Consider the following 16,631-nt stretch of genomic DNA (forward strand, 5'->3'; position numbering starts at 1 on the left):
TGAGGTCATGGAAGGGGCGGGGAAAAGGAATTTGCTGAGCTTGTACGCAGGCGCCAACCGCTCATTGCACTCTGGGAATCGTGGTAATCCGCCTGATGTCGCTGTGGGGAGGACTACATTTCCGCAAATAGCCTGTAAAGCCCTCGCGCGCATCCGCCGGAAGTAGTCTGCGACACGAGGTGCTGCGAGTGCGAGCCACTTTAGTTATAGGTTGCCGGTTCGGTGGTCAAGGCAATGCCCAAGGCCAAGGGGAAGACCAGGAGACAGAAGTTCGGTTACAATGTTAACCGGAAGCGTCTGAACCGGAATGCTCGACGGAAAGCAGCGCCACGAATCGAGTGGTGAGGGGACAAGGGTTTAGGAGACAGGGGACCTCGGCTGAGACAGCCGGCGAGATGACGGTTCCGTGATCTCTCTCTCTCTCTCTTTCCCTGTAGCTCCCACATCCGACATGCCTGGGACCACGCCAAATCCGTGCGGCAGAACCTGGCCGAGATGGGGTTGGCTATGGACCCCAACAAGGCGGTGCCCCTCCGTAAGAGAAAGGTGCTGACATGGCAGGGTCCCGGCCCCTGACCCCTGTTTCCCACCATACTCAGCTGAGTTTCAGAACTTCTTCGTGTCCATTGCCACGCTCACGCTTTTCCTGGGTTTGCGACCTTCCCACAGCAACTCCGGCAGCCTGCACCGACTGTGGTTGAAAGGCTCTTTACCACCACCCTCCTACTCCCCAGCATACAGTGGACCTGGGTTGGAGCTCCCCCCTTTTCTTCTCCACTCATTTCTTTTCCCCTCCGAAATTAACCTGTTTGGGTCCCTTGGCATCTCAATGGTATTTCCCAGAATTTATCTTTTTCTGCCCTTAACTCTCCTAATAAGGACCCCCTCCCCGAATTTGGGATTTTTGCTTATTCTTCCTTACACCTTTCCCTGTCATCTAGTTATCCTTGGTCTGAGGCTTCCTTAGTTTCTTCCAAATAAGTCTTTTTCTGCACCAGACTTTCAAAAATAGCACCTTTTTTTAACTCAGGAATTTCTTCCCTGCTTTAATTCATAGCACTTGTAAATACTTGATGGTATTTTATATATTTATTTGTTTATTGTCTGTGCCTCTTTCCCTCAACATAATCTTGGGGACAAGGATTTTGTGTTTTGTCCAGTGGTGCTTAGGATGTGACTAGTGCTCAATAGTTAACCTAATGAATGGACTAAGATTTTATTTATTTGGGGAGGGCAGACGGAGAAGCAGACTCCCTGCTGAGTAGGGAGCCTCACATGGGGCTCCATCCTAGGACCCTGAGATCATGACCTGGGCTGAAGGCAGATGCTTAACTGACTGAGCCACTTGGCCACCCAGGCACCGCTGTCCCATTGCTTTTAGACAAGTTTCTTTTTATCCCTTCATGCCAGGGGAAAATGGCACTACTGTTTCTTGATCAAATGTGAAGCTGTAGCCAAGCACTGTCAGGTTGCTCCTTTTCATAGAGAAGATATCTAATATCTCCTCATTGTAAACTATAAAGAGGTTTCATGGGCATTGTTTCACTTGATTAGCACACATGGGGTGAGGTAGGCAAGGAGTATTATGCCCATTTTATAGATAGGTACAGAAAGATGAATTGCTTCCTTGAGTCCCTTTTGGAAACTGTAAAGCCTCTGGGGCATTGGTTCTCTCTGTCATCTATTCCTGCCTGCATATGTGTAGGGATTCTCATGGGTAATGCAGTTATGTTGAGATGGGCAGGACCCTCTAGAATTTCCCCACATCCAGGATCCTTCCTTTGTCTTCTGGTCTCATACGCTCTGTTCTCTGCAGGTGAAGGCCATGGAGGTGGACGTAGAGGAGAGGCCTAAGGAGCTTGTGCGGAAGCCCTATGTGCTAAATGGTGGGTGCTGGCCACATTCCTCTAGGTCACCATCCTGCACAGTCAGGGCTAGAAAGGGCCCTCAGATGTCTTCATTTTACAGATGGAAAAAACAGGCTCAGAGGGGAGAAGGGAGCTGGTCTGGGGCTCACAAGGTTAAGACTGTGTCTCTGACTGGGACATTTTCAGTCTACTTACTACACTCAAGCGTTTGAAGTAAGGTCAGAGATGTTCAGGGAGGATGCAGTCAGGTGCTTGAGAGAATAGAAATGACACCAGTGAGACTCAGGCATATGTTCAGCTTGTCATGAATTTAAGGATGAACAGATTTTTATAGAGATTCCATCATCTCATGTAATCTTTTCAGGGACAAATCAATTTCATGTGTATTAATGCTATAGAGACTGAATATTAAAACAGAGCAAATTCTGCAGGGAAGCAGGAATACTCTGAAATTCCCCACCCATCTTCTCTTACCTGTCCAAGATGTTTAGTGGTTCTGAAGTTAAAAGGGTTTTACATGGCCAGACATTTGATAGAGAATTCCTTGTGTTCCTATCAGTGATTCTCGTAAGAATTACTACACAGAATTGCATAAATAAAGTAAGGTGTACTTATTGTCAAATTTTTAAACTGTCATTCTTGAAAGAATTTTTAAAAATTGTGGTAAAAAACATATCACATAAAGTTTACTATCTTAATCATTTTTAACTATATAGCTCAGTAGTGTTAAGTATGTTTATGTTGTCATGCATTAGATGTCCAGAACTTCTTCATCTTCAAAAGTGGAACTCTACCCATTAAACAACTCCCCATTTCCCTGCCTCCCTACCCCCAGCCCCTGGCAACCAAGTCAAAGATAATTTTGACTATAAGCAATTTAGCACTTAACCCCTGGATAACATTTGACCACCTTGTTTCCATGAGCTGTTTTTCTCCTAGTTGAGAAATGGGGAGTATTTGCCTAGGTGATTAATTAATTAATTTTAAAGATTTATTTATTCCAGAGAGCGAGGGAGAGAGCGATAGTGGGGGCAGGAACAGAGGGAGAAGGACAAGCAGACTCCACGCTCAGGGCGGATTCTGACACGGGGCTCGATCTTATGACCCATGAGATGATGACTTGAGCCGAAACCAAGAAGTCGGATGTCTAACTGACTGAGCCACCCAGGCGCCCCTAACTATTTTAACAGTGAAGCCATGACTGGCTCCACAGCTTCGCTTTTGCCCTCACTTGGAGCAGTGGGGCACTGGGGCCCAGCCTCAGGCCCTGGTTCCTATAGCATTCATTCTCATTCATACCTTTCCATTTCACGTTATTATTGTAACATTTCAAGAAAAGAAATTCTCAGGGAGTTTTAGAGATGGAAGGGAGTCCCGACCTGTGGTAGGCAATGTGTCTTCCTCTCTGTCCCCAGGACCCGGTACTAAGTAGAGATTAGTAGTTTGGTGCCTGCACTTTACCCAGCTGAGACCCAAAGAGAGATGGCTTACCTTTTAGGTAGTTGCGACACCCGTAGGTGATTGTGTCATGGCCTGGGACCCCAGGGACTGAAGAGCACTGCATTTGGGGATGGAGAGGCAGAGCCCATCTGATGGCCATGGTTTGGGGTGGGGTAAAAGGATGACTGGGCAACTCAAAAATGCAAGAGGCAAAACCTCATTTTCTGTATCCTGGTTTCTCTCACCCCAGACCTGGAGGCAGAAGCTAGCCTTCCAGAAAAGAAAGGAAACACACTGTCTCGAGACCTCATTGACTATGTGCACTACATGGTGGAGAATCATGGGGAGGACTATAAGGTGAGTGGTTTGGGCCTGGCAGGAAGAACCGCTTGGGTCTGTTGGGAAGGCACCCTTGACCATTTGGGGTCTGATCTGCTTGTCTCTTGCCTGAGGTGAGGAACCTGGACTTCAGGGATACGAAGTGGTTTGCCCAACTCAGGCAGTCCTAGGACTCGAACCTTTGCCTCTGTCCAGCACTCCTCAAGTGGCCTTTCTTCCTTCTTAGGCTATGGCCCGGGATGAGAAGAATTACTATCAGGATACCCCGAAACAGATTCGGAATAAGATCAATGTCTATAAGCGTTTTTACCCAGCGGAGTGGCAAACCTTCATTGATTCTTTGCAGAAGATTAAGATGGAGGTTGAATGATTGGCTTATGCCTGCCTCAGGCCTCAGCCTCCTGGACCAGAGAGGCTCCTTAAGGCAAAGAGGGGCATGTGGCCAGATGGGGCTGGCCAAACCCCATGGAATCAGAAGGTTGCACACACACACTCACACTCCCCTTTCTGGGGAAGGAACTGTCTCCAAGAGGCTTCTGAGGGCCCTGAGAAAAGCCAGAACCTACTGTTTTCAGAGTGGGTGGTTTGTTTACATATAGTCTGTACATAATAAAACAAGATTATTTTACTTCTCTGGTGGTTGTGTGTTCCCTTTGCAACCAAGCCCTGGGACTGCCCCTGGCTGAAAACCCACTCAGCTGGGGCAGAGAGGCCATCCAGCCCCTTATGTGCCACATTCCCACCCGCCCTTAGGTGTGGCCTCCTTCCTCTTGTCCTGTGTTCTGGTTCCATTGCTCTGCCTTGGTTTCCTGCACAGCATTAACCCTTGTACAGAAGCCTGCTGCTAACCCTGCAGTCCTTGGGAGGGCTGTGTCTCACCAACGCTAGCCCCCCTCCTAGGCTGGAGGCTAGAATATTGGCTCGAGGGCCAGAGGGTAAGTAGCTGTACTGCCACCTCCTTATGACTGGCCTTTGCTGCTCATCTTCCGATTGCTTGCCCTTAAAGGAACCTGAGGCCCCCAAATCTGCTGAGACTGTTGGACTGCTGAGTAGCACTCGACTGTGTGCCAGGTACTGTGTGCCACACTGTGGCCATTCTCTGGGGCAGGCCTACCTAATTTGGTGATGTGGGGTGATGACTTACATAGCAGGATCACAGGCACATTGTGGGGTGGGCACTGGGCATTTTCTGCTTTTGATACTTTATCGTCAGCTATTATAATCCAAAACCCCTCTCATTCCTAATGCTTCCCCTAGAAGGGCCCCTCACATCTGGTTCTTCTTACTGCTCTTAAAAAGGACTTGGTGTTTTTACATAGATCACTTCACATAAAACCCTGTAAGGTATGTGGCTTTATTGTTTTACAGGTAAGGAAACTGAGGCTTGAGAGGCCAGTGTGACGTTTGAAGTCAGTCCAACAGCTAAACCTGGACTTTCACTATCCTCCCTTTCAGCTCTTGAAGGCAGCCCATCAGTCCCATACTATCAGGGCAGGCTGAAAACGGACAGGGTCCCAGAAACCCCTCCTATGGGACCCAGCTGGCTTAGCTCCCAGCAGTGACTGGCCCTTGTAAGCAGCGTGCACACAGCCTTTGGAATCTAGACTGAAGCTGGGGACTTCTTTTTTTTTCTTTCAAGTAGGCTCCATGCCCAAAGTGGGGCTTGAACTCATGACCGTGAGATAAAGAATTACATGCTCTACAGACTGAGCCAGCCAGGCGCCCCACTAGTGAGGGTTTTTATTTGGCCTCATAACGTCCCCCACAGCATTCGAAATTCAGGCCTTGACAGCTGTCCCCTTGTTTCTTTACCCAATTCAGGTGCCAATTTTGGAAAGCTTTTCCTGCCACTGTCCCCCATCCTTAGGCTGTGTAAGTCTCCTGTCATCCCTACGTCCCAGACTTCCTGTAGCAATACATAGCAGTCATAACTGCCTTGTAATCTGCTTGACATCCCCTGCTGGACTGGGCTTGAGTGCAGGCACCTTCCCTGGGAATCCAGAGCTGAGCCCAAGGCGGGTGCTGGGGGAATGCTCCATTCTGACTTCTGGTCCTGTCAGCTAGAACTTCCAAGGAATGGCAGCCAGGTTTGGATACTTCCCAAAAGGTATGAAGTTAGGCCAAAGCCCAAGTTCCTTACCACTTCCATGTGGGCTGAAGGGCCAGAGGACTGGGACTTGCTGTTGACAAATGATTGTGTCGCTGGAAGTATTCTGGGATCACCCTCCATACCTGCCCCTTGCTAGAGAACTGTGAGCACCCAGCATATACTCCTCAAATTAGAATTCAAACGAAACCATATCCAAGTTTTGGGCATTTATTGTGTGCCTCATATAGCCACTGGCTCTCCCTTATGTAGTTTGTCCTTGGTAACCCTGTGGGTCTGGATTCGTTGGGCTTGGGCTGGGACAGCAAGGCCTCTTTACTTCCAGATCTCTGATGGGACTTCTCCCCTCATGGACCCACCTCACAGAGGCAGCAAATGAGGAAAGGTTGGAGGTTCTTTTCATAGCTACTAGGAAGGACTGAAGCTGTGTGAGCCAACAAATGTGACAGAAAGACGGCTCAGACTGTTCCAGGTCTGAGGTGTGGGCTGGTACCACAGGTGAGCTTCAGCAGCTAGTTCAAAGTGCTGGCAGCTGCTATTAAACAAGCATAAGAACAAAATTTTTCCCAAGACCAGTGGGAACATTTTTTGCAGTATCTAGTGTTTCATTCAGCCAGATAGGCAAGAGTCCTCAGATTTTCATCAGTACCTCTCTGTGGAGGACTGGGAGTGCTGTGATGGACTGATTTCACCACCCAACCCCCGTCCTTATGGCTGGATACCAGTGTGTCAGTGCAAGAGGTACCAAGAGGTACCCGAGGAGGCTCCTTGGGATTAGCAGCCAGTCAAGTTGGTGGTCTGGGAGCCTTTTTGCTTAGACCATCCACATGACCAAGCTTTGGGCCAAGTTGGCCTCTCCTCACAGGGTTGACAGCAGGTGAGAGAATGGAAAATCAGAAGCCACACTGCATTAAGTAATTCTTAAGATCAGAAGCCGTCAGTGCCAGGGTAAATGATCAGGCATCGGTTCAACAGGCAAAGCAGAAGCTTCCCTTTGATGTGGAGTGCCCACCTGCTCTCTCAGATCCAGAGCCTACCTTCCAGTTGCCTTCATTAGAAAAGGAGAGGGGCTGACATCTGACCCCTATGCCATGCTCAGCTAGTTTGGGAGCTGTAGTGTTGGGGCAGCCTTGGCGGGGGCAGTGTCACCCAGGCTAGCTCAGAAAACTCACTTTGAGATGAACTCCAGATAATGGCTGGTTCCCAGGAGCAGGTGATCTGGGCTGGTGAGTCAGAAAGTCATACTCAGGAGCAACTGGGTAAAAGCACCACAGGCCAGGCCTATGGCTGTTCACAAGAGAGGCCTGTTGCTCTACTTTGCCCAGTCTAGTCCTGGCGGAAACCAGAGCAGATGAGCGCTGTTTGGTGCTCTGCCTGGAGGACAGGACGGTAGTCCCACTAGAGCACAGTGGTCAGCCACAGATGTGATGAGGCACACCCACAGGTCAAGAGATCATCTATGTTCTAGACAAGTATCAGGGGTGGTACTCTGGACCTTCAGCAACCCCCTTCCCCAGTGGTGTGCGTCTTCTGGTGTACCACTGGGACCTGTCAGTTCTGGGAGTGGTCTTCAGAAGTTGCTCAAGTAGGTACAGTTACTATAAAACTATTCAAGTTCACTCCCCTCACTGGGGACTTTGAAAATTGTATTACATAATCATACTCATTAGACCAAAGGCAGATCTTAATTAGAAAAGGGTACCCTACAACAATGCTGGTTCCAGAGGTAAATGTCAAGCACTAGAGAACAAGGTGGGGTTTACAGAACAATCTTTCAATGTCAAAATGAAAAGCTGTCTGCAAAATTTCAAAGGCTACTCTAAAAGCCAAGTCATTCCTTAAATATTTAAAATAAAAGCAGACAAATCTTTCTTCGGCAGGAAGGTAATTAGAATTTCAAAGAACAGTGATTCTGTTGATACACCCACAGCCCAAGAGCACAGCAGGCCACTAACTACAGTCACACTTCTGGACTTAGAGGAGCGTCCCACCCCACCTTCCCTCCCTGTGCCTCTTCTCATGTAGGCCACAGCATGGAACTGAGGCACACTGAGTCAATGTCAAGTGAAATGAAGGCACGTCATCTCTATTCTCAATTAAAAAGCAAACTGAGTTGAGTATCTCCTCAAAAAAAGTCCCTCTGTGGCTACTGATTACTGAACGGCCCCTGGCCGACAAAAGCCTCCTTCCTTTGCACTAAAAAGTGTCAATATATAGATAAACTGGCTGATCACCAGAAACAGGAGAATCATGGAGTGTGCACTGGAGAGAACAGAAATTCTGTCCAACTTTTAGTTGGGGAATCAGCAGGTCCAGAAAGGCTACGGTACACAAAGCCTCCAGGTACCCTGTTGACTGATCAGCTAATTCCCATTTCTTTTTACCTGGATTTACATGATTGACATTTCCCCTCCTAGAGTCACCATCTACACGGAAGGGGGTTGTGTCCTTTTGACATACTGGGCCAAGTGGTGGAGTTTAAGTTTAATGTGGATCAACGTAAAGTAGGATACCGATTATAGCTGTAAATGATGGGGGAGAGCTAGAGCTTTGTCTGCACTGACGTGTGCAGGTTATCACACATCTCACAATCCCAGCTATTTTCGTCAAAGACACAGATTTTCCATGACAGTCATCTGGGGTTTTGATAACAGCACCTAGACACAGAACCTGAAACTTTGGTCTGTTCCTTGTATAAATAAATAAATAAATAAAACGCAGTTCTGAGGCCAACACCCAGCTCCAGTTGACAGTCTTCTCCCCAGGGACACAGGCTCCTTCCCCAGACTTCTGTAAACATGGGCATTGGCACAGTTAATGCAATAGCAGCAGCTTCTGTCTCCACGTGTGGGGGAGAAAAGCCTTTCGTTTTTCTGGCGAGGGGTGAATACCGCTTGATGTCATCATCTGGCGGGCAGGCCTTGGCTTGCAGAAGCAGGGAGGTTTCAGAAAACTCCCTGCTAGGATCTCCAGGTTCGTCCTAGCACTTCTTACCTTCATGGCTGGAAACTCTATCTCCAAATTAGAAAAAAACATGCAAATCACCCCTTTAAAGTGATGGTCCCAGGGCCTCGAGCCAGCTGGCCAGAGCTGGGGCTGCAGGACACTTCGGGCCTTGGAGCCAGGGCTCACTGTGTACTGCCCACAACCGGACTGCATGAGAAGGGCGGGGGGTCACCAGGAGGGACCAGTTCCGGCAGTACTTCTGACACGAGCCTGGTTCTCAATCACCAGGACCGGCAGAGGGAAGAACTGAGCCCGCTGAGCACCTCACTGCACACATCAGAGAAGGAGGGGTGCCTTCAGTGGTGGAAGTTGGATCCACTTCCAGCCTGGAGTGAGCCTCACCTGACTCCCCACTTCGGCCTCACGGCCACCGCACCAGGAAGGCTTCTGTGTGGTTCCTGGCCTTGCCCAGGCCCCGCTCTGGAGGGCGGGTGGAGAGAAAGGACGTGCTGCCACATGGCTTCTGCCTCGGGCCCACGCTGGCAGCGGGAAGCAGGAGCGGCAGGACTGGGGTCTCCAGGGTTGGCTGGCGAGTGAGGGGGTGGGAGCGGCCTAGGAGAGAAGCTCCAAGAGCAGTCTCCAGATATGCACGGTGCCGGGGTCTTCAAAGCCGGGTCCTGCAGGGGCGATGCTGGCTGCCAAGAGGAAAACCTCCCGCTGGCTATCGACAGCCTGCAGGCCCAGCTCCTCCTGCAGCTCCACCATACTCATGGACTCACTCAGGTCCTGGGATGAGACGGAGAAGCCAGTTGGAACAGAGCTCCCAGTTTCCCAGCACCCACACTGTCCTCCATGCAAAGAACTGTTTTTGGCTATCCTGGGGAACACTGGGGCCTAAGTTCCCAGAAGTGCCCTCTGGGCCCCTTGGTCGAAATTCTCTTCCTCATCTCTGACTTTCCTTTGTTACCAACCTCTTTTCATACCACCATTAACCACTGTGGTGAGAAAACAGCACCTTCTATAAGCCAGGCATTGTGAGAGGCACTCAGACTTATTATTATAGTTTATAAATAGAATGATGATGTAATTCATCATCCAACCCAGAGTACTTCTGAGACTTAAAGTGGGCACTATTAATCATTATACCAGAACAACAGGCATAAATGGGGACCATCCCAGGCAGACCAGGACATATGGTTACATATTTATAAGTGATTGTCAAGGATTTCCCGATAGGGGAAACTGGGGCAAAGACGTATAGTTTCTCTACCAGTCAGGTTGGAAACAAGTGCCATGGTGCTCAGGGACGTGGGCCAGGCCACAGGAAAAATGACAGAACTCCATACTGTGGCAAGGTTTTACCTGGTATTTATTGAAAATGGCACCTTGAGCCTGTGATGCCGAGGGTTGCTGGGCCAAAGGCCCAGGAGAAGTATAGTGTGGTTAAGAGCCGGATCTTTGAGGAAGATCTGAGTTCAAGTCCCGACTTTGCCACACAGCAGTCTTAACTTTGGGCATGGAGGGGTAATAACAAGGCCTGTCATGGGGTTTTGTAGGATTTAAGTGAGGTCATGATTGTCAGGTGCTTAGCCTGGCACGCTATAAGCACACTTATAAATGTTATTTATTATTGTTATTTCAACCTGCTCAACTTATCACTTCCCAGCTTTAGCTCTCTGCTCTAGACCTGGAAGTCACAAGGACATGGCAAAGTAGAAAAGGCACAAGTTTTGGAGTCAGACATCCCAATTCCACTGTTTTCAAGGTGTACAACCTTGGGGAGATTACAAAACCTCTCTGAGCTTCAGATTTCCAGTCTGTAAAATGGGAATAGTATCCCATACCTGGTAGGGTCAATTAGAAGCATAATATGAAATGTTATTTCATACCTCACATGTAGTGGATACTTAATCATTATTTTTCTCATTTCTCCAGGATGATGGGTAACAGGGAGACAAAGGGGAAGGCAGACAGGATGAGGATCAGGGATGAGGAAAAAGCACAGGTAGAAGAGTGGGGGACAGTATCTCAGCCAAGTGCTCCAGATCACAGGCCTGGGCCTGCATCTCTCTCCTGTGCTCCCTGCCCCTGCCCCTGCCCAGGGATCAGTGGATCAAGTCCAACTGGTCTAAGCCAGCCTCCCATGGCCCTCACCTGCTTGTTGGCCACCACAACGACAGGCAGGTCAGGGTCCTTGTCCAGTAGCTTGTGCAGTTCCTGCCGGGCCCAGGGCAGCCGCAGCCGGTCAGCCGAGTCCACCATGAACACCAGCACGTCTACTTCATTCACAAACTCCTTCCAGTAGAAGCGTAGGTTCTGGCTGCCACCGACTGAGGAGAGGCCAGAGGCCAGCTCAGAGCCTCCCTGGGCCCTGGCTCTCTACATATATCCCCAAGACCACCCCACTTCCAGTTTCCCAAGGTTCCACCAGCCAGGGGCAAGGAAGACCACAGGTTCTGGAGCCAATCTGGTTTAGCTTTGGCTCTGACAGCTGGGGCTCCCTGGGCAAGTCACTACCTTCGAGCAGCAGCGTTCTCCCTCTCACTGAACTTACCCACTAACAGGTTGCAGCAAAACCCAAAGGTACCATGTGCAACACACCTTTCACAGACTGGCATACAAGGTGCTCATTTCCTGGGCTACTTCCTGCCAATTCCTAGCTTTCTCCCCAGACAGTGATGGTGTGGTCAGAAGCCAGGACTCCCTGCCCAGCCTGTGCACAGCCATTCTCCATTCAGTGTCTCTTGTTCAGTTTGGTCATCCCATTTTCTTTCCTTGCAAATACCATACTCAGTCCTACCACCACATGGCCGCCCACGTAGTACCCCCAACTTGGGTTGCCTTCTTGTCCCTCTGCACAGTCCCCATTAGCCACACTGCATCCTAGTGTTTCTGGATATACTTCTGACACTTGTGGACTCTATGCTCTTTAAGGAGCTGTTTACATCTGGATCCCCCCCAAAGCCCTCAGCACAATGCCTGGCACATAGCAGGCACTCAACAAATATTTACTGAGTGCTTACTAGGTGCCAAGCGCTGATCTGGGTGCTGGGGATACAGAGGTGAGCAAGGCAGACAGGGCCCTGATCTCAAGGAGCTCCCTCTGTAACCAAGACAGACAGAGCAATAGCAGGTAAGCACATTTCAGAAAGGAAATAAAAGAGAAAAAGTGAAAACGACTGGGGGTGGCTTTGGACTGGGTGGTCTGAGAAGGTCTCCCTGAGGAGACAGCATGGGACTGGAGTCTGGGATAATGAGAAGGAGCTAGCTAAGGGAAGAGGCAGAGGAAAGCATTACAGGCAGAGGGAAGAGGAAGCTCAATGTGTTTGAGAAACAGAAGGCAGCCAGTGTGGCCAAGGCAGTGCCAGCGGGAGAGGGGAAAAAGCCACAGCCGGCGAGGTCGGCCAGGGCTTGACAACACAGGGGCTGTCAGGCTACAGTGAGGCCGTTGGGGAGCCCCTTAAAGGTTTTACGCAAGAGCAACATGGGTTTCTGAAAGACACTGCTGGCTGACAGTAGGGGACAGAAGTGAAAACAGGAAGACCAGCAAGGAGGCTATTATAGTACTGAGATGATGGTGGTTCAGACCAAACAGGCAGTGGTGAAAGTGGGGAGAAGTGGACAGATGCAAAATCTATTGGAAAATAAAGCTGAAAGAACTAGCTAATAAAATGGACAGGATATGGGAAGTGGGGGAAGGGGGGAGAAGGGAAGAGTCATCAAAGATACACAAAGGGCTCATCTCGGCTGGGCTCCAGGTGTAGACCATAGCCAAGTGAGTGTTGTGGGAAGGGAGAGTTCCAGTTCCAGGACTTGAATGGGAGTTCTGGGTTTGAATCCAGGAGCAAACCTACTGAACCTGAGACTCTTGGGTAATATGAAAACACCAAACCCCTTCTCCCAGGGTTCGAGGTTGGGGGGTACTCTCTCTGCCAGAGTGGGAGTCAAGTGCAGAATCCCACTTGAGCCTTTTGCATCCCTGGCACAAGAAAGGGAGACGGGGAAAATATTGTTTAAAGGACCAATTTCCAGGTGAATATCAATGTTTGCCACAATCAGGGAGGAAAGATATAGCCAGGCCCTCAGAGTCTGATCCCACCACCTAGTGCATAACCAGTCTTTATCGTCTGAGCCCTTTGGCTGGCAGGAAGTCCACTAATCTCTCCCACCAAGTCTGTAGTTGGGACACAGGTGGCTAAGTACTGCTGTCTTCTCAACAGCCCCTCTGCCAACCTCTCCTGGAATCCCCCTGAGGACAGGGGCTGCCCAGACCCTCTCTTATCACTCACTCAACAAGCTCTCCCAGTTACCTGCTTGAGGCTGGGCCCTAGGGGCCAAAGCTGGATCAGACTCATCTGTGCCCCAGATGCCTAGTCAGAAACATAGGCTGGTATGTGCCAAATACCAGCTCAGAGGAAGAGCCCTTAACCTAGCTTAGGAGTCAGATAAGGTTTCATAAGGATATCATGTTTGACCTAAATCTTTTAAGAGAGGCATTCTTCATTTTTTTTATTTTTTAGTAGGCTTCACACCCAAAGTGGGGCATGAACTCATGACCCTGAGATCAAGGAGATGCTCTACAGACTGGGCCACCCACATGCTCCTGACCTAAATCTTGAAGGAGGTGTAGCAGTTTATTGAGGGAAGAAGGGCTTTCCAGACTGAGGGAACAGTGCAAGCACAGGACAGAAGAAAGAAAACAGCAAGTACCCTTCAGAAACAAGCAATGTAACATGGTGCTTAACATTGAGAGCCTCCAGGGGCACCTGGGTGGCTCAGTTGGTTAAGCGTCTGCCTTTGGCTCAGGTCAGGATCCTGGGGTCCTGGGATCGAGTCCCACATCGGGCTCCCTGCTCAGCAGGGACCCTGCTTCTCTCTCTGCCTCTCTCTCTCTCTCATGAATAAATAAAATCTTAAAACATTAAGAGCCTCCAGTCAGAGAGTGTGCATTAGCAGACTGGCAAGGTGGGTGAGCCAGGATAAATTATTTAACTTGCTGGGCCTCCCTTTCCTCATGTATGTAACAAGGGTAATAACTGTTTCCAGTTTTTCCGAGTTGTTGGGAGGATTTTATTAAGTAATGCCTGTCAGATGCTTGGCACAGAGGTAACTTTAGCTTTTGGTATCGCAGTATTAGGCATGTGAGCTTCAGTTGGGGTGAGGGACAGGCAGTGACCAAGCTGGAACTGCCCAATCATGAATGGCCCATCATGTCAGAATACAGAGCTTGGACTGTATCCTGTGCCCCAGAAAGGCAGGGGAAGAATGTCATAGAGGGACGTGTCCTGCTTAGATATACATGCTGGAGCCACCCCCAAGCAAAGATTCCCGGCTTGGGTCCAACTGAGGTGATGGGAAGACGGTGTGTGTGTGTGTGGGGGGGGTCTGCTCACTCTCTAGCAGGTCCACCTCGAAGTCCTTGGTGGGCAGCCGCACAGAGTTGAAGCCCCAGGTGGGGATGTGGCCTTCCAGCGGAGGCTTCCCGGACAGCACGCGCAGGAACGTGCTCTTCCCCGAGCCATCCAGCCCCAGCACCAGCACCTCGCGCTGCTCCAACTCCTCCAGCGCTGGCTCTTCGTCGTCCTCGTCTTCAGGCTGTGGGGCACAGGTCAGGTTGGGGCCGGCACCCTCCCGCCGGAGCCTTCCCAAGGGAAGACCGAAGACACCAAAGCGCCCATCCCCGCCCTCCACCCGTCAACCGGAAGGCAGGCAGTCCCGGTCTGGTACAGTGGGACCAGCGCTGCCTCTGGAGTCCTGAATCTCAAACCCCATTCTTCTGGCTTTTCCTGAGTAAGCTCGGTGAAATTTCTTCCCCTCGCGAAGCCTCAGCCTCCTTAGACTGACAATCTCCACGTCCCAGGGTCCACCGAAGGCGAAAAATTCGCAACCCGCCCGGGGGCCGGGGAAGGGGGCGGAGGCCTCTCCCGGCATGCCCCGGGACGCGGGCTGTGCGCACCGCACGGGCGCCGGCCGAGCGCGGGCTGGACCCGGCGCGGTCCCGACGGCGCTCCAGGGCCGCGCCCTCGGAGCTCCAGCGCCCACGAGGAAGCCCGGGTCTCGCGGCCGCGCAGGGCGGTGCCACACACACCCTGAAACGCCCACCCATCCTTCAGTTCTGGGACTCATGACTCCTCCCTTTCGCCAGGGGCCTGCGGGCTGCGGCACCAGGGCCCCTACCCAGGCGCTTCTGCCCTCGCGGGGCGTCACACCCCTCAGCTGCACGTGCGGAGGTCCAGACCCCGGCCCGGCACTCACGTCCCATTCGTCCCACTCAGGGAGGCAGGCAGGCTCCGCGCCCCACCAGGCCTCGCCCCGGTCCCAGCGCCGCTCCCGTCCGCGCCCGAAGTAGGCCTTCCAGAGGATGAAGAGTACTGAGCCCAGCACGGCCGCGGCGCCGCCCAGCGCCAGCACCAAGGGGCTCAGCGGCCGCGGAGCCATCAGGCCGGGCGAGGGGCACGGGTGCGGGCTGCACGGGCCGAACCACCGGGCCCGCGGAAGATGGCCCCGCTGTGACTGCGGTGGCCGCGCCCACCCACCCAAGCCCAACCCCGCACTACAAGCCCCACAATGCACCGTTGCTGTCGCGACAGGCGGCCCACGCCCCGGCGGCGGGAGCGGGGGCGCTGGCCCGAGCGCCGGGACATCCCGCTCCCGCTGCTACGTGCGGTGGGGAATTGGAGGCTGTGCCTGGGCAGGACGGGAGCCGGTGATATTGGCAACTCCCGAGCACTTGCTGTATGCTTAGTGGAGAGCTGATCAGTGTTCTCGGTTACTCCGTAAAACAGTGTTTCCTAGAATGGAAAGCGGAGGCCCAGGTCGCACTGTAGTGCATTGGTACAGTCGGCACTCAAACCCCAAGCGATGTTTCCTGGGCATCTCAGGACCTCGGGGAACAAATTGAGGCAAGTCACACGGCAATGGGGTGGCAGGTTATGGAATGGCAGAGGTGGAACTGGAACCCGGGTCCCTGACTTTTAGTACTCTACCCTCCCTTGGCTGCTTCCCAGATCGTGCTAATGAAGCAGGCAGGATTAGGGGTCCGTGTTTAGATCGCCTGATCACCTAGTCCTCCGCGACTTCCAGTGGCTGCCAGGGTTTCCAGGTGTAGCAGGAGAAACAGCCTGAGGTACTTTAAAAGAGGACTCCATGAGGGTCTGCAGAATGAATAGGTGTTTTTATTGTAAGCAACCCCAAGCCATCTTGTTGACCAGGAGCGTCTCGGGGTTCTTTTCTGGTCATCTGCGGGTAATGATCAGATCTCTCGTTTCAGGAAACTGCCCTCCCTCCCTGGTTACTACCTCTCCTTTTCATTGCAGTCCTACTTCTGGGTAATGTGCGTTTCCTATTTTTCACCCAACCCACCCAAGGAGACTTTCACCCGGGTCTCTAACAAATGCTTCCTTGTTAAATCCGTTGGTAACATCTTAGTTCTTATTTTGCTTGACCTCCTTGCACCATTTAACACTGTTAAATGGGGTCTTAGCAGGTCAAAACCTGGCCAGGGTGCCCGCTCACTCCTTGAGGGATCACCTCCCTGGTGAGACAGGCGTGCAAGATTCCCAAAGAGAAAAATAAGCACCAGTGAGTTTATCCAGAACTTTGCAGTCAGAACATTGAAAAAAAATTTTTTTTAAGGGATTTATTCTTGGCATTCATGTAAGGTTTATGTCATTTCAAAAGAGAGCACCTTAATCCCTTGAGAGCTAAAGGCTCCTGGAGGTCTAATTTGGCCTTACCTTACCTTACCTTTCCTGCCTCCTGACACACAGTGGGTGATCATCCTCTTGTCTCTCAGCTGGAGTTCAGTCACCCTGGGTGGTGTCTCTGCCTGAAACTATCTGTCATTCCACTTGAGGATGTTGACTGGGCCTTTGTCATCTTGGAGTCTGATGTGCTCAGTATAAGAATGAGGCCCAGAGAGATGCCCGGGT

At 51.1% G+C, this 16,631-nt stretch overlaps 2 protein-coding genes across 2 annotated transcripts; one reads left to right on the top strand and one right to left on the bottom strand.

Moving 5' to 3' along the window:
* The first annotated feature begins 123 nt into the window (after positions 1-123).
* On the top strand, positions 124-4,106 carry NOP16 (NOP16 nucleolar protein). Its single transcript, XM_028102702.2, has 5 exons — positions 124-341; positions 438-546; positions 1,817-1,886; positions 3,559-3,665; positions 3,874-4,106. The coding sequence occupies exons 1-5, from the start codon at positions 235-237 to the stop codon at positions 4,015-4,017; spliced, it is 537 nt and encodes a 178-aa protein (XP_027958503.1). The 5' UTR covers positions 124-234; the 3' UTR covers positions 4,018-4,106.
* A 4,120-nt stretch (positions 4,107-8,226) lies between these two features.
* Positions 8,227-15,198, bottom strand: ARL10 (ARF like GTPase 10). Its single transcript, XM_028102788.2, has 4 exons — positions 14,956-15,198; positions 14,094-14,295; positions 10,855-11,030; positions 8,227-9,486 (listed from the first exon to the last, which is right to left on the bottom strand). Exons 1-4 carry the CDS (start codon positions 15,136-15,138, stop codon positions 9,313-9,315), a joined length of 735 nt encoding a protein of 244 aa, XP_027958589.1. The 5' UTR covers positions 15,139-15,198; the 3' UTR covers positions 8,227-9,312.
* Between the last annotated feature and the right edge of the window lie 1,433 nt (positions 15,199-16,631).

This window comes from Eumetopias jubatus, unplaced genomic scaffold, assembly GCF_037043125.1.
Source record: "Eumetopias jubatus isolate StellerSeaLion01/CBP00866 unplaced genomic scaffold, mEumJub1_p1.0 scaffold_5, whole genome shotgun sequence".
Classification (NCBI taxonomy): Eukaryota; Metazoa; Chordata; class Mammalia; order Carnivora; family Otariidae; genus Eumetopias; species Eumetopias jubatus.

Bases quoted from the DNA above. Each gene is read 5' to 3' on its own strand.
- NOP16 (XM_028102702.2), top strand. From the start codon at position 235: ATGCCCAAGGCCAAGGGGAAGACCAGGAGACAGAAGTTCGGTTACAAT. The intron at 547-1,816 runs GTGCTGACATGG...TGTTCTCTGCAG, and splicing joins TGCCCCTCCGTAAGAGAAAG to GTGAAGGCCATGGAGGTGGA. The intron at 3,666-3,873 runs GTGAGTGGTTTG...CTTCCTTCTTAG, and splicing joins ATCATGGGGAGGACTATAAG to GCTATGGCCCGGGATGAGAA.
- ARL10 (XM_028102788.2), bottom strand. From the start codon at position 15,138: ATGGCTCCGCGGCCGCTGAGCCCCTTGGTGCTGGCGCTGGGCGGCGCC. The intron at 11,031-14,093 runs GTGAGCAGACCC...GCCTCTCCTCAG, and splicing joins CGAGGTGGACCTGCTAGAGA to TCGGTGGCAGCCAGAACCTA. The intron at 9,487-10,854 runs GTGAGGGCCATG...GTCTCATCCCAG, and splicing joins TTGTGGTGGCCAACAAGCAG to GACCTGAGTGAGTCCATGAG.